This window comes from Ovis canadensis, chromosome 15 (assembly GCF_042477335.2).
Source record: "Ovis canadensis isolate MfBH-ARS-UI-01 breed Bighorn chromosome 15, ARS-UI_OviCan_v2, whole genome shotgun sequence".
Lineage (NCBI taxonomy): Eukaryota > Metazoa > Chordata > Mammalia > Artiodactyla > Bovidae > Ovis > Ovis canadensis.
The window spans coordinates 37,089,471-37,106,225 of NC_091259.1; the positions used below are offsets into that span (position 1 = coordinate 37,089,471).

The following is a 16,755-nucleotide window of genomic DNA, read 5'->3' on the forward strand; positions in this document are numbered from 1 at the left end:
ATCTGAGATTCAACTAATTTATCTGAGATTTAACTAATTCTCTTGCATTTTTATCTCAAGAAGACTGGACTTCATTAGGGCAGGGTCTGTGTCCAATTACTTTTTAAGCTTTTCATAGCATCAGTGCATTGCCTGGATTCAGTTTAGTCAGTTCAGTCGCTCAGCCGTGTCCGACTCTTTGCCACCCCATGAACCGCAGCAAGCCAGGCCTCCCTGTCCAATCACCACCTCCTGGAGTTTACCCAAACTCATGTCCATTGAGTCGGTAATGCCATCCAACCATCTCATCCTCTGTCGTCCCCTTTCCCTCCTGTCTTTCCCAGCATCAGGGTCTGTTTCAATGAGTCAGCTCTTCGCATCAGGTGGCCAAAGTATTGGAGTTTCAGCTTCAACATCAGTCCTGCCAATGAACACCCAGGACTGATCTCCTTCAGGATGGACTGGTTGGATCTCCTTGCAGTCCAAGGGACTCTCAAGAGTCTTCTCCAACACCACAGTTCAAAAGCATCAATTCTTCGGCACTCAGCTTTCTTTATAGTCCAACTCTCACATCCACACGTGCTGCTGCTGCTGCTGCTGCTAAGTCACTTCAGTCATGTCCGACGCCGTGCGACCCCATAGGCGGCAGCCCATCAGGCTCCACCGTCCCTGGGATTCTCCAGGTAAGAACACTGGGATGGGTTGCCATTTCCTTCTCCAATGCATGAAAGTGAAAAGTGAAAGTGAAGTTGCTCAGTTGTGTCCGACTCTTTGCAACCCCGTGGACTGCAGCCTACCAGGCTCATCTATCCATGAGATTTCCAGGCAAGAATACTGGAGTGAGTTGCCATTGCCTTCTCCCATCCATACATGACTACTGGAAAAACCATAGCCTTGACTAGACAGACCTTTGTTGACAAAGTAATGTCTCAGCTATTTAATATGCTCCCTAGCTTGGTCATAACTTTTCTTCCAAGGAGTCAGTGCAGTCAGTTCAGTCGCTCAGTAGTGTCCAACTCTTTGTGACCCCATGAATTGCAGCATGCCAAGCCTCTCTGCCATCACCAACTCCCGGAGTTCACCCAAACCCATGTTCATCGAGTAGGTGATGCCATCCAGCCATCTCATCCTCTGTCGTCCCCTTCTCCTCCTGCCCTCAATCCTTCCCAGCATCAAGGTCTTTTCCAATGAGTCAACTCTTCGCATGAGGTGGCCAAAGTATTGGAGTTTCAGCTTCAGCATCAGTCCTTGCAATGAACACCCAGAACTGATCTCCTTTAGAATGGACTGGTTGGATCTCCTTGCAGTCCAAGGGACTCTCAAGAGTCTTCTCCAACACCACAGTTCAAAAGCATCAATTCTTCAGCGCTCAGCTTTCTTCACAGTCTAACTCTCACATCCATACATGACCACTGGAAAAACCATAGCCTTGACTAGACGGACCTTTGTTGGCAAAGAAATGTCTCTGCTTTTTAATATGCTTTCTAGGTTGGTCATAACTTTCCTTCCAAGGAGTAAGTGTCTTTTAATTTCATGGCTGCAGTCACCATCTGCAGTGATTTTGGAGCTCCCCAAAATAAAGACAGCCACTGTTTCCATTGTTTCCCCATCTATTTCCCATGAAGTGATAGGACCAGATGCCATGATCTTAGTTTTCTGAATGTTGAGCTTTAAACCAACCTTTTCACTGTCCTCTTTCACTTTCATCAGGAGGCTTTTTAGGTCCTCTTCACTTTCTGCCATAAGGGTGGTGTCATCTGCATATCTGAGGTTATTGATATTTCTCCAGGCAATCTTGATTCCAGCTTGTGCTTCTTCCAGCCCAGCATTTCTCATGATGTGCTCTGCATATAAGTTAAATAAGCAGGGTGACAATATACAGCCTTGACGTACTCCTTTTCCTATTTGGAACCAGTCTGTTGTTCCATGTCCAGTTCTAACTGTTGCTTCCTAACCTGCATATAGGTTTCTCAAGAGGCAGATCAGGTGGTCTGGTATTCCCATCTCTTTCAGAATTTTCCACAGTTTATTGTGATCCACACAGTCAAAGGCTTTGGCATAGTCAATAAAGCAGAAATAGATGTTTTTCTGGAACTCTCTTGCTTTTCTGATTAGGTTCTTTCAAAATGCTGATTGAGTGGATGAATGAAGGAATGAGTGAATGAAAATGTAAGGAACAAGTATTTTAAAATTACAGACATAGTTAATTTGGGGAGTCAGAGGGAGAGAAACAAAGTAAAAGAATTTTGGAAACTTGTTCATGGAAACCTGCCAGAGGAAAGCAAAAAGTGATTTTCCTTTGAAAAGGAAAACCAGAGACACCTCTTCTGAGACACTTCTGGTTAAGAATGGAACTGCAAAACAAAAAAATATTTTGTCATGTTATGGCTAACAATAATGGGTATGTCTTGTTGAGCACTTAATACATAGGAACACTTAATACATAGGAACACTTAGAGTAGATAATCTTATTTATTAAGAAGTTCTCTAACTTTGTAACTTTATGAGGTGTTACTGCCAATATATAGATTAGGTAACTGAAGTTTAGGAGAATTAAAAAAACTTGCCTGAAGTCACCCAAGCAGTAAGGGTGAAAATGGGTCAGTCTAATTCCCAAGTCTCTGCTTTTAATCATTGTGATATACTGCCTCTGAGGTGCTCTTCAGGAAGCATGCTTACACAGGTGCTTCTATTCTGCAGTTTCAGCTAATTTCATATTTTCAAAGAACCAGCATCTATTGATTTTTGTGAACATCAGTGGTCTATATTAAAGGCCCCTGAAAGTTGCCATTTAAAGCAATAATTCTAGGCAGAATTTTTACTTTTTTAAATTAAGAATTTGTTCACCTTTTTAGACTCACAGACATAGAGAAAAGACTTGTGGTTGCCAAGGGGAAGGAGGGTGGAGAAGGGGTGAATTGGGAGTCTGGGATTAGCAGATGCAAACTATTTTATATAGAATGGAGAAACAGCAAACTATACTCTGTAACACAGGGACCTATATTCAATGTCCTGTAATAAACCATAATGGAAAAGAATATGAAAAAGAGTATATATGCATATCTGTGTCATTTTGTTGTATACCAGAAATTAAAACAACATCGTCTGTCAACTATATTTCAATAAAATAAATTTTTTTAAAGAATGTGCTCATCTTTAAAAAAAAAATTTTGTGCTTTTAACTAAAGATTACTGTTTGATATAATTTTCATTCCAATCCCCGAGAAAGGCAATGCCAAAGAATGCTCAAAACTACCGCACAATTGCACTCATCTCACACACTGGTAAAGAAATGCTCAGAATTCTCCAAGCCAGGCTTCAGCAATATGTGAACTGTGAACTTCCAGATGTTCAAGCTAGTTTTAGAAAAGGCAGAAGAACCAGAGATCAAATTGCCAACATCTGCTGGATCATTGAAGAAGCAAGAGAGTTCCAGAAAAAAAATCTATTTCTGCTTTATTGACTATGCCAAAGCCTTTGGCTGTGTGGATCACAATAAACTGTGGAAAATTCTGAGAGATGGGAATACCAGACCACCTGACCTGCCTCTTGAGAAACCTGCATGCAGGTCAGGAAGCAAGAGTTAGAACTGAACATGGAACAACAGACTGGTTCCAAATAGGAAAAGGAGTACGTCAAGGCTGTATATTGTCACCCTGGTTATTTAACTTATATGCACAGTACATCATGCAAAATGCCCAGTTAGATGAAGCACAAGCTAGAATCAGGATTGCCTGGAGAAATATCAATAACCTCAGATATGCAGATGACACCACCCTTATGGCAGAAATTGAAGAAGAACTAAAGAGCCTCTTGATGAACGTGAAAGAGCAGAGTGAAAAAGTTGGCTTAAAGCTCAATATCCAGAAAACTAAGATCATGGCATCAGGTCCCATCGCTTCATGGCAAATAGATGGGGAAACAGTGGCTGACTTTATTTCTAGGGGCTCCAAAATCACTGCAGATGGTGACTGCAGCCATGAAATTAAAAGACGCTTACTCTGTGGAAGGGAAGTTATGACCAACCTAGAAAGCATATTAAAAAGCAGAGACATTACTTTGTCAACAAAGGTCTGTCTAGTCAAAGCTATAGTTTTTCCAGTGGTCATGTATGGATGTGAGAGTTAGACTGTGAAGAAAGCTGAGCGCTGAAGAATTGATGCTTTTGAACTGTGGTGTTGGAGAAGACTCTTGAGAGTCCCTTGGACTGCAAGGAGATCAGTTCTGGGTGTTCATTGGAAGGACTGATGTTGAAGCTGAAGCTCCAATACTTTGGCCACCTGATGTGAAGAGCTGACTCATTTGAAAATACCTTGATGCTGGGAAGGATTGAGGGCAGGAGGAGAAGGGGACGACAGAGGATGAGATAGTTGGATGGCATTACCAACTCAATGGACATGGGTTTGGGTAAACTCCAGGAGCTGGTTATGGACAGGGTAGCCTGGTGTACTGCGGTTCATGGGGTCTCAAAGAGTCGGCCACGACTGAGTGACTGAACTGAACTGAACTGATATACCCTTCCAGACATTTAAAGTTGAAAAGTGTTTGTTTTGTGAAGATTCTACTAGAAAGCCATTGGAAATGGAATTGAAATGAGTAAGAGTGAGAATTCTAAGATGCAGTATTCAAGGATCCAGGCTATGCAGATGAGCACCCTTTGTTGGAATCCTGACTTGGCTACTTTCTAGTCCTGAGATCTGTGGTAAAACATCCCTTTCGGTACCTTGGTTTCTCCACTTGCAAAAGGGAGGTATTAAATGGTACATATCTCAGAGAATTCTTGTGAGGATTAAGTGAGATAATCTGTGTGAAGATTTTGAAGTAAGCAACCCTGGTACATTTTAAGTGTTCAGTAAACATTAAGGAATACACAGGAGATATAGAGAGGCAGTGTGACATAATGAGAAAAACTGAGTTTGAATCCTGGCTCTACCACTTGCTTGCTGTATGAACTGGGACAGATGCTTAACTTCTTTGATCCTTAGCGTCCTTAGCGGGATTGTTTTTACAAGGCTTAGAGATAATGTGTGTAAAGTATCTGATAACAAAATAAACACCCAATAAAATTATTGTAGCAATAATGAATAAAGAGTTAAGCTACTAACATGGGGTAAAATAATATAGGGAAGTGCCCCTGAATCACCTATACTCTGTAAAGTGTGACATTTGTCAGGGAAGAACACCAATACAATCAGAAGGCCAGATTTGAACCTTGTTTCTTTTATAGAACTGGAACTTTAGGTAGTTTCTTAAACTTGTCATTTTCTTCACTTACAAAATAGACATAAACACAGTAACTGCCCTGCTTTCTACACATTTTTTTTAAAGATATAATTTACCATAACAATCACCTTTGAAGGTGTACAATTCAGTGGTGTTTAGTGTATTCACAAAATTGTGTCCACTTCTATCTAATTGTAGAAAATTATCATCACTCTAAAAAGCAAACCTTGGGACTTCTCTGGCAGTCCAGTGGTTAAGACTCCATGCTTCCAAAGCAGGGGACACAGGTTCTATCCCTGGTGTGGAAGCTAAGATCCCCCATGCCTCTGCTGTTGCTGCTGCTAAGTCGCTTCAGTCATGTCCGACTCTGTGCGACCCCATGGATGGCAGCCTACTAGGCTCCCCCGTCCCTGGGATTCTCCAGGCAAGAACACTGGAGTGGGTTGCCAATGCCTCTAGGCGCAGCCAAAAAAAAGAACAAAAACCAAATCTCATTCTCTGTTTCCCTCCTCCTCCAGTCCCTTGCAGCCCTACTTTCTGTCTCTATGTATTTGTATGTTCTGAACAATTTATATAAACTGGGTCATGTAAGATGTGGTTTTTTATAACTGGCATTTTTCACTTAACATAATATTTTCTAGGTTCATCCATGTTGTGCCATATGTCATTACTTTATTCCTTTTTGTGACTAACATTCCATTGAGTAGATATACTACATTTTGTTATTCATTCCTTTTTGTGACTAACATTCCATTGAGTAGATATACTACATTTTGTTATTCACTCATCAATTGATGGGACAGTTGGACTGTCTCCATTTTTTGCTATTATGAATAATGCTTGTATGAACATTAGAATACAAATTTGTGTGTGGAATATACCTTTTTTTGGTTGTGCTGGGTGTTCATTGCTGCTGTGAGTGGGCTTTCTCTAGTTTTGGAAAGGAGGGGCTACTCTTTGTTGAGGTGCCCAGGCTTCTCATTGCAGTGCTTCTCTTATTCCGGAGCACAGGGTGCCCTATGGGATCAAACCCATGTCCCCTGCATTGACAGGTGAATTCTTTGGATATGTGCTTTTAATTCTCTTGGATATATACCTAGGAGTGGTATTGCTGGATCCCACAGTAACACTATGTTTAATTTTTTGAGGAACTGCCAAACTGTTTCCCAAAGCAGCAGCACTAGTTCATGCTTCCACCAGCAGTGTATAAGGGTTTAATTTTCCCATATTCTCATCAACACTTATTATTACAACCATCCTAACGGATGTGAAGTGGGGTTCTCTAAAGATTAAAGATGTTGAGCATCTTTTTACGTGCCTACCGGTCATTTATATACCTTTTTTAGAGAAATGGCTATTTTAGCCATTTAAAAATCGGATTAGTTGTCTTTCAATTGTTGAATTTTAAAAATTCTTTGTATATTCTGGCTACTAGTCCCTTATGAACACCAGTTATCGTGTATATCAAATGATACGGTCTCTTTGAGAGCTTTATGAACTGCAGGAGATGTCGCAAGTTAACCAAAAGCGCTGACGAACACGGAAGGGAGAGAAGCCTACGGTTCCACGTTGGAGGTCGAGCCCCCAGGCATCCCTAGCACAATCTGCGTTGCAAGCCGTCGCCCACAGTCTCTGCACCTCACGGCGCCCCGCCCCCCGCCCTTTGACCCGCGCCGTTTCCGGTTGGAGACGTGGCTCGAGGACGCCATCTTGGTAAGAGGCGAGTCGGCGGCGCTCCTGTCAGGGGGGCAGCAGGTCCGGAGCGGCCGGTCCTCCTCTTCCCCCGACCCCAGCCCTAGCCGCAGTGGAGCCGGAGCGCGCGGGTGCGCCCCACCACCGCCGTCACCATGGTAAGACTCGAGCCGGGCTCAACTCCCGCGTCCGGCCTTGCTCGACCGTTCTTCCTGCTACCGGCCTGTGCTGGGGCTGGAGGAGCCCCGCCCCAAGGGCCGGGAGCCGAACACTTCCTCGGGGCTCTGGGGGCTTCTCCACCCTGTGATCGACTCCCCAGGAGATCCAAGGGACCTGACTGCAGTCCCTCTAGGGTCGCGCCCACACCCCTCCCCCGCCATCAGCTAGGCACCCACCTCTGCCGGGATCCGGGCCCTAAAGCGGGCTCGGGGTTTTTGCTCTGCAAGAACCTACCTCTTAGTGATGGGTCTTGGACCCCACGCTGCGGACCTGGCCTCTGGTGTCCAGCAGGTTCAGTGGGTGCCTCGGCGCCCCAAGCTGGGCTTCTGTCAGGGATTTACTTCGTTCTGTAATCAACTCACCTCTCATCCCCGGTGTTCCGTAGGCCGTGGATGTTTGAAATCTAAATCATTAGTGTTGAGGACTTTTTCTTTAATTTGTTCGAAAGGGAGAAATAGAAGCAAGTGGATAGGGAGGCACAGAACGGGAAGGAGTAACTTCTGACAGTGATATGGCACTAATTGTAGGACCCAGCTAACCCAGAAACCTGCTACCCGCTTCTGTAGATCTTAGGTGTGTCCATTTGTTGGTGTGATTGGGTATACTCTGTGTATAGAGCATTGGGAAGATGCGAGCCAGTCATGGAGAACACAGGTTTTCTGTCTTCAAGGAGCTTATAGTTCAGGTGAAGTGTGGATGTGGCATACCGTAATCAGATGTCTCACAGGAGTGAGAGGGATTTATTCTTTGGGACCTGTTACTTGCCTTCAGTTGAATTATCTTCGTGTTCTCATCTGTGGTGGTGGTGGTTAGTGGCTAAGTTGACTCTTCGGGGATCACAAGGACTACCAGGTTCCTCTGTCCAGGAAGAATGCTGGAACGGGTTGCCATTTTCTTCTCCCATCTCATCTGTAGTAGAGACGGTTAAAATTAATGTTTGTGAGAGATGAAACAAAACACAGTGCTCACTCCACTACATCTGGCTTCATCACTACGATTTGTGAATGTTTATGAAGTAGGAGAAGTTTTTTGGTTCCAAACAAGCTAGTAATTTTTAATCTTTGAAGGATGTACTTTTCTTATTTCTCTTTTTGTCACTAGATTAATAATTTGATTTAAAACATCTTCCTACGCACTTCATAGATGACAGTATAATTTGGTGCCAATTATACCAAGTTCTGTTCACAACCTTTTTAGATGAAAACTTGGTGAGGAGATTCAGGCTTGGACTTTAAATCACTTAACAGTTTTTTTCAGCTTCAGGCATATAAATTGCATCAAGCAGGTTTGTCTCATAAAACTTTTATGTTGGACATAAAATTTCCAAAAACTCCTTTCTTCATTTCCACTAGGAGGCTTAGTATTCGGGTAGTGATTTTAAAACTAGATTCTTTTTACATCTTGGATGTACATGTAGTGCATTTCAATAACATTAAAAGCAAAATTAAAGGCTTTATTATATAAACCAAATGTAGATAATCTTAACAAAAACCTTGTTTGTTGAAAAGTTTGGGAATGTCCTGCTGCTTTTTTCCCTAGTAGTATTTTTAATTCATCAATAACCAGAGGGCCCATAGGGCCCTAGGTGTTACATGGTAAACATAAAAACATTAATTTTGCATGTTATTTGGACACTACATATACATACGGTTGTGTCACATTTAAATATGCCTATAGTTCTGAATTATTTGGAACTTGGCGTGATCCAGATACCTACAGATTTGTGTACTCTGGAGAACAACTTATCTCAGTACATTCTGCTCTGTTGAGTCTTAAGGCATTATTAAGTATTTTTCTGTGTAATATTTATGGGTTCCGTTCCTTTACAAAGAGATCCCTGGACAAAGAAATGTCCAAATAGGGTAACATTTTGCAAAGATTTCTTGAATCTAAAAGCTGTATCCAGAGTTCTAAAAGTTGATCTATAATAAAATTTTCAAACATGTAAGAAAGTTGAGAGCTTTACAATGAACACCCATGTAATCACCAGCTAGTCTGTAATTAACATTTCACTATTTTTGCTTTATCACACATCTAATTATTCACCCATCCTGTGGTCATCTTTTTTTTAATGCATTTTAGGGGCTTCACTGGTGGTCCAGTGGCTAAGACTCCATGCTCCCAATGCAGGGGGCCCGGGTTTGATCCTTGGTGAGGGAACTAGATCCCACATGCTGTAATTAAGAGCTCATATAGCCAAATAAATAAATATATATATATAAATGCACTTTAAAATAAATTGTAGATATCAGTATGTAAATGTTGGTTTTTGAATAGTAAATTTCCTTTAGCTTTAGTGACTGAACTTGGTGCAAAATGTCCTACACTGCAAAGTCCTAGTAGAGAAATAAAATGAACAAATGGAAAAAAATAATGATTTATGATGACTTTGTTATAAAATCAAGTACAAAAAAATCTTTTTTTAAAATCTTTTTTCTAGTTTTCATCAAATTAATGAGAATATGTCTTATTTTCTTAACATTTGTCAGGTATCATTATAGTCAGTTTTTTTCCTTAATAAATTAATATTTGAATGAACTTGATATTAAGTCTCATTGTAGCCCTAATCTGTGAAGTCTTTGCTTATCTACAGAGTGCTATTCTTTTCTTATTTACTAAGTATGGGGAGTGAGTAAGTTTATTGTAGTGATCTCATTAAATATCAGTGATCACAGTATGTTCAGTTCCCAAGAATCATTAGTTACTAGAAAGCTAAATTTGGGTTTCTATGGCTGAGATTGGAGGCTGGGACAGGGGGCACTGAAATCCTACACAGTAATAACTAATTCCCAATTAGGGGGTATTTTTTTCTTTTTCATATGCAATACAACAGCTGCACACCTGTTGTATTCTTTATCTTTTTGATTGTTGTTTCAGAGGAGAGCAAAGAATGAAAATAATTTCTTGAGTTTCTGTTGATTTGCTATCTTGTTTATTCTCCAAATAGAAAGTACACTGCAGAAACTGAGAACAATGTCCTTTTATTTTTATACTCTACTACAAGTTTTTTGTTTTAAAACAGGAACTTGGTGATGAGCTTAAAACTCACTGAGTAACTTCTAGTTTTGGCTTTGTTTGGTGCTCTATGTTTTATTGTAATCTCCCCCGATTTGATATTGTCTGTAATCACTTCATGCAAGCAAGAAAGACAAAATGATCCTCTACGACAGTTGTAGAAACTAGCCATAATATGATCATGAATTATATAGAGATCATCATTACAGTGAATTACAAAGAACAGAGTTACTGACTAATTGTGGAAGTGAGGAATACTGAAGCATTTAGAGGTTGGAGGAAGTCTTTCACTTTTTTCTTTAGGGAATTGTTCGTATTTTTCCTGTTATTTTTGGACCTCTATAGCTAGTGGAGATGAAGGGATGATATGGCAGCTGTCTGCCACACATATACTATAAACATACATATGATTTGTTTTGGTTAGGCAGTGTGCCTTTCAGCAGCTTAATATTAATGCAAAACATGGTTCCAAAGTAGTTATCACTGGAGCAGTGGGTGTGAAATGGAAGCATTGCAAATTTTCTGTTGCTATAGTTTTCAAATGCTTAGAGTTACAGTATCATAGAGATGCAAAAGCACTTTTACATAAACTAACCTCTATTTTGGGCTTCCCTGATGGCTCAGAAGGCAAAGAATCCACCTGCAATGCGGGAGACCTGGATTCAGTCCCTGGGTTTGGGAACAGTTTGGGTTTTCAATTCCTGGAGAAAGGAATGGCTACCCACTCCAGTATTCTGGCCTGGAAAATTCCATGGACAGAGAAGCCTTGCAGGCTACAGTCCATGGGGTCGCAAAAAGTTGGACACTTCACTTCAACCTCTATTTTAGGTGTATTTCAAGAAGCGATTAAGTGACATCTAATGTAATATAATTAGTGGTAGAGGCAGAACAGAAATCTAATTCTGCTTTCTTTACTCAAGGAACTTGGATAGGAGAGTGTTGTTATTTAATCTAAAATGATAATATACTCAAAGTATTTTAAGTATATTAAGAGAAAAGTTGTCTAACAAAGTTTAACCTATTGGGGAACTTTATTTTTTAAAACAATCCTGAGGAGATCCATAACTCTGGGCCCAGAGCTAAAACTCTGTGCTCCGGATGCAGGGGACCTGGGTTCGATCCCTAGTCTGGGAACTAGAACCCACATGTTGAAACTAAGATCTAGCATGCTGTAAGGAAAATTTAAAAAAATCCCTTGTCAGCTAAGACCTGGCACAGGCAAATAAATATTTAAAAAAAAAACAAACGCAAGGACTCTTGAAAGTTTGTTTTTGGTCTAAATACTCTTTTCCAAAAATGTAAAAAACAAGTAAAATAATTGTATAGAGAATTATACTTATTCACTGTTTCCCAAAGAAAATCAGGTCAAATTACAGTAGGAAAAATTAACCTACCTTTTAGTGTATACTGTATTTTAATAATTGGTAAACATTGATATGAAGAGAAGATTATTTCAAGGCATTTAAGAAGACAAATGTTGATTTAGAATAGGTTAAATTTATCTTGTTGACCATACCTCCCAACCACATTATTAACTGCTGCATTAACATGATAATAATGAATAGAAATCTATGTCAACTTTGGGGGAACTGTGATTGTGATGTCTTGGATGTTTTGAAGTTGACAGTCATACTTAGTCTTGGGCACTTCGGTCCTACTTTGGGAGCCTTATTTGCTTGTGTCTGAATAATGGAATGACTCATAAGAGAGGACCTACTATTTTACCCTACGGTTCCTTCATCTTTACATACTCAAATTTCCTGATTGATCAAAGCATAATTTAAGTAGTGTTTCTTCCATCAAATCTTCATGATCTTGTGAGCTAGAAGTAATCTCTTCTTCCTCTGAATTCCCATAGTGCATTACTTTACACATTCTGCCTAGTTTGTGTCTTATCCCTGCTAGGCTGCTGCCGCCTTATAATTATTTAGTTAATTCTTATACTAATACAGCCAGAATGGAGATTGCCAGTACGTATAGTTAGCCTTTGACCATGCCTAATTGATAAAGCAAAGTGAATGGATTGCCCGCCTCCATAGCATACACCTTTCTGGTCACAGGTTGTCTTTAATTTCTTTTTCCCTTTAACGTTGCCTTGATGTTAATTTTTACCTAAACTCTTATCTGTATGGTATGGAGGTGTTTTGAATTCTAGCTGCCTGAGAAGTACCCTGAAGCCTATAAACATTGTTTCTAATAGAGTTACTGTTATTAGATATATTAAATATGGGCTTTGTAGTTAAACAGCATGTATATATAGGTCTGAAGGTTTGGTCTGAGCAATCCTTTCTCTGGGTAGATTTTTGACTTCAAGTGTTTAAATTGTGCTGTGCTTAGTATTTCTACTGTGGCTTATTTTATTCATCAAAACATTGTAAAATTCTCGGGTGGGGGAATCATACTTCCTAAGACTGTGATTCTCAGCCTTTTTTTGGTGAGGAGGGCCTTTGTAAGTATTAAATTTATAATGTGCTCCCATTTATTAGTAATATTTCTCACTGCATAAAGTGATTTCTCTATGGATCATTTGAGGATTACTACTCTAGAGGATCTATGAATTTTCTGACATTAAACATAAAATTTTTTTAGGGAGTATGTGTCCATTTTTAATCTGTTAAAATATTGCCAAATCCATAAAGGTAAAAATCCATTGCTTTGAAATGACAAAGGTTTTAATAAGATGCATTTCTTGGCAAGTTTATTATTAATAATGATGCTGCTTTACATTGTAAGTATATGTGGTATAAGTTGTATATAAGTGTTGTGGTATAAGTGCTTTGGCTTACAGTTTTATTATACTCATTTGGTCCTCATAATAACTTGTGAGACTGTCAGATGATGCTCCATTTTCTAAGGGAGGAAACTGAGGCTGAGAGGTTCAAACATAACTTAAATCAGACAGATAGTAAATAAAACAAAAACTAGGATCCAGATCTTCTCAGTTCCAGTCATTTAACTTTCCTGGTATGTTAACTTGATTCTTTGCAAATTTAGAACACTATTTCTAATTCACACAGTCTTTGGGAAAAGAAAAAACCAATGTGAGATCATCTCAAATATAAGGAAATTCTTCATTTTCCTGATGAGAATATTAAGGAAACCTTTTTGGAGTATATAAACTTTTAGGACTGTAGCACAAATATTTAAAGTATTTAAAAATTTACATATGTTCTTAAAGTATTTAATAATTTACTTAAATATACTGTTGATTTTTAAATTGAAAAATAATTCTTTTTTTTTCTGTTCTTATGTTCATGATACAATTTATCCAAATTCCTCACAGGCATCATCGTCACTAGGTGTGCTTTTTGAATTACGGTTTCCTAGAACTTTTACATACAATTTGTAATATTTAGCACTTTTTGAATCCATATATCATATTGATACTTTTGGAAACTGTATTATGAGTCATAAAAACCCATTTGTATTACAGTAGAGCGATTGATTTTAAAAGAAATATTTATTGGGAATTCCCTAGCAGTCCAGTGGCTGGGACTCTGGGCTTTCACTGCCAAGAGCCCAGGTTCAGTCCCTGGTTGGCAAACTATTTTAAGATCCCACAAACCACATAGTACAGAAAAAGAAAAAAAAATCATTACTGACATCCAACACATGAAATTGTGAGTTCTGATCCTCTGGATAATTTATAAATCAGATGGCATTTTATTAGTACATGTAAAACTAGCGCAGTTTGAGACTAAGGATAAAATCTACCCTACACAATTCATTTAGATGTTCAACGTAAAGTGATTGAGAGAAAATCTTTAATATGAAAGACTGTAGAAGAATTTGAATCTATACAACTCTTTTTTTAAAATAAATATTCCATGTCTAAAAAATACTTTTAACGAGTAATTAGCCTCCAATTATAATAAATAAATTTATGTTAAAATACTTTTAATGGATATATCATACCTTAAATTTATCAATAATTTCTTAATGTCATTAACTGTTTGTTCACTGTTCATATTTTCCCATTTGTCTTATAATTTTTTTAAACAATTGTTTGAATCAGGATTCAAGTAAGATTATACATTGAGATTGGTTGACATTCTCTTAAGTCTCTCTTAAGAGAAGAGAGTTTGCCCTATGGGTTTGCCCTCCATTCCTTTTTTATTCATGGACTTCCCTGGTGGCTCAGACGGTAAAGCGTCTGTCTACAGTGTTGGAGACCTGGGTTCGAGCCCTGGGTTGGGAAGATCCCCTGGAGAAGGAAATGGCAATGCTCTCCATTACTATTGCCTGGAAAATCCCATGGACAGAGGAGCCGGGTAGGCTACAGTCTGTGAGGTCGCAAAGAGTCGTACACGACTGAGCGACTTCACTTTCACTTTCTATTTCCCCTTTCCCAGCCCCTGGTAACCACTCATCTACTTTCTCTCTCTGAAGTTGTTTATTCTGGATGTTTCATGTAAATGGAATCATGTGAGATGTTGCCTTTCGTATCTGGTTTCTTTCGTTTAGTGTAATATTTTCAAAGTTCCTCCATACTGTAGCATAGTCTTCATTCCTTCTTAAAGCTAAATAATATGCCGTTGTATGGATGTACCAGTTCTGTTTATCCAATCATAGGTTGGTGGATATTTGGGTTTTCACTGTTTCTTTACTTATTTAAATACACAGATTTTTAGTTTTTTTGGCCCTGCCTTGTGACTTCCAGGATCTTAGTTCCCTTACCAGGGATTGAACATGGGTCATGGCAGTGAAAGTGCCAAATCCTAACCACTGGACTGCTAGGGAATTCCCAGTTTTCACTTTTTATTATGTATTAGGTATTTTGAATAATGCTGCTATGAACATGCGTACAAGTTTTTATGTGACATAGCTGTTTTATGAGGGCTCCTATTGGGGCAGAAATCTTACTTTATTTGGATATATGTGTCAAATATGACACATACGAAGACATACCTGCTTATCACTCATAAACTAAAGCAGCAACTACCTTTTCTTTTTTCTTTTTCTGCCAGAAATATGCAGATGGTTGAAACATGAACCTCATATGATAAAAATTAATGTGAAAGCAAATTTTTGAGTATATTTGGTTTTATTCTTCTAAACAAGTCTAAGTCTCTTGCTTGGTGATAATTTTAGGTCAGTTTCTTCTCCTTGAAGATTAAGGTATTACTATGTGTGTACCAAGGCTTCCCTGGTAGCTCAGCTGGTGAAGAATCCGCCTACAATGCAGGAGACCCCAGTTCAATTCCTGGGTCAGGAATATCCCCTGAAGAAGGGGATATTCTTGGGCTTCCCTGGTGGCTCAGATGGTAAAGAATCTGCCTGCAATGCGGGAGAGCTGGGTTCTATCCCTGGGTCAGGAAGATCCCCTGAGGAGGAAATGGCAACCCACTCCAGTATTCTTGCCTGGAGAATCCCTGTGGACAGAGGAGCCTGGGGGCTACAGTCCATGGGGTTGCAAAGAGTCGGACATAACTGAACGACTAAGTACACGTATGTACCAAGAATTATAGGAGTCCTTGCCCTTTTTTGGAGAAATCTTTCTTTGTTTCACACTATTAAAAACATGAATGGGGACAATGTGGGGAATATAGTCTATAATTATGTAATATTTTTGTATGGTAACAGATGGTGACTAGGTTATCATGGTGAATGTTTTAAAATGTATAGAAATACGGAATAACTATGTTGTATACCAAAAACCAACATAATGTTATAGGTCAGTTATACTTTAAAAATAGCCGATACAATATTATAAAGCAATTATCCTCTAATTAAAAATAAATAAATTTAATCTTATTGTTAAAAAAATAAACTCATAGAAAAGAGATCAGATTTGTGGTCACCAGTGACAGGGACTTGAGGGGGAAGGGAGATTGGATGAAGGTAGTCAAAAAAGTGCAAACTTTCAGTTATAAGCTAAGTACGTACTGGACATATGGTGTACAATATGATCAATATAACTAACAGTGCTGTATCATATATATATGAAAGTTGTTAAAAGAATAATATCACGAGGGAAAAAAGTTTTTTTCTATTTCTTTTTAGCCATGCCAGCCAGCTTACAGGATCATAGTTCCCCGAGTAGGGATCGAACTTGGGTACTTCGTAGTGAAAGTGCAGAGTTCTAACCACTGCACCATGAGGGAATTCCCTTTTTTATATTTCTTTAATGTTGTTCCTATATGAGATGATGGATGTTCACCAAGCTTGTGATTTATATTAAGTCAAATCATTATGCTATACACCTTAAACTTTCAGTGCTGTATGTCAATTATATTTCAGTTAAACTGGAAGAAAAAAATAAAGATGTGAAATCACCATATACACTTAAAATACCTTAGAACTTTATATGTTAATTCTGCCTCAATAAAGCTGAATTTAAAAAAATTCTATAGCAACAACAGCAACAAAATAATAAAGACATGGAGTGGAAGATTTCTTTTGAAAAGAATAGATCATAACCTTGTTGCATTTTTATTCTTTTTTGGGGATCTTTTACTCCCCTCAGTATATTTTCTTGCCTCTTGCCTGGGTGGTAACAGCAGCCTCCCAAGTAGTTGTGATGGTGAATGATACATTTCTTAAGTACAAAACTATTTACTTATTTTAAAAAATTGTAAGTATTTTGGGGAAAGATGACTGTTCTGGGACTTTTAAGCAAGCTTATTT

General features: G+C 38.9%; 1 protein-coding gene and 1 long non-coding RNA gene across 2 annotated transcripts in view; both read left to right on the forward strand.

The window, feature by feature from the left end:
• The window catches only part of LOC138421290 (uncharacterized), a 3,526-nt gene extending 408 nt beyond the window's left edge, over nt 1-3,118 (forward strand). The window contains exon 2 of the long non-coding RNA XR_011249448.1: nt 324-3,118. This is a non-coding gene — a long non-coding RNA (uncharacterized lncRNA). The remainder of the gene's footprint in view (nt 1-323) is intronic.
• Nucleotides 3,119-6,756: 3,638 nt separating this feature from the next.
• Nucleotides 6,757-16,755, forward strand: part of ARCN1 (archain 1) — a 29,215-nt gene continuing 19,216 nt past the window's right edge. The window contains exon 1 of the mRNA XM_069555364.1: nt 6,757-7,052. Within this exon, the coding sequence (XP_069411465.1) occupies nt 7,050-7,052 (3 nt within the window). The 5' untranslated portion in view covers nt 6,757-7,049. The remainder of the gene's footprint in view (nt 7,053-16,755) is intronic.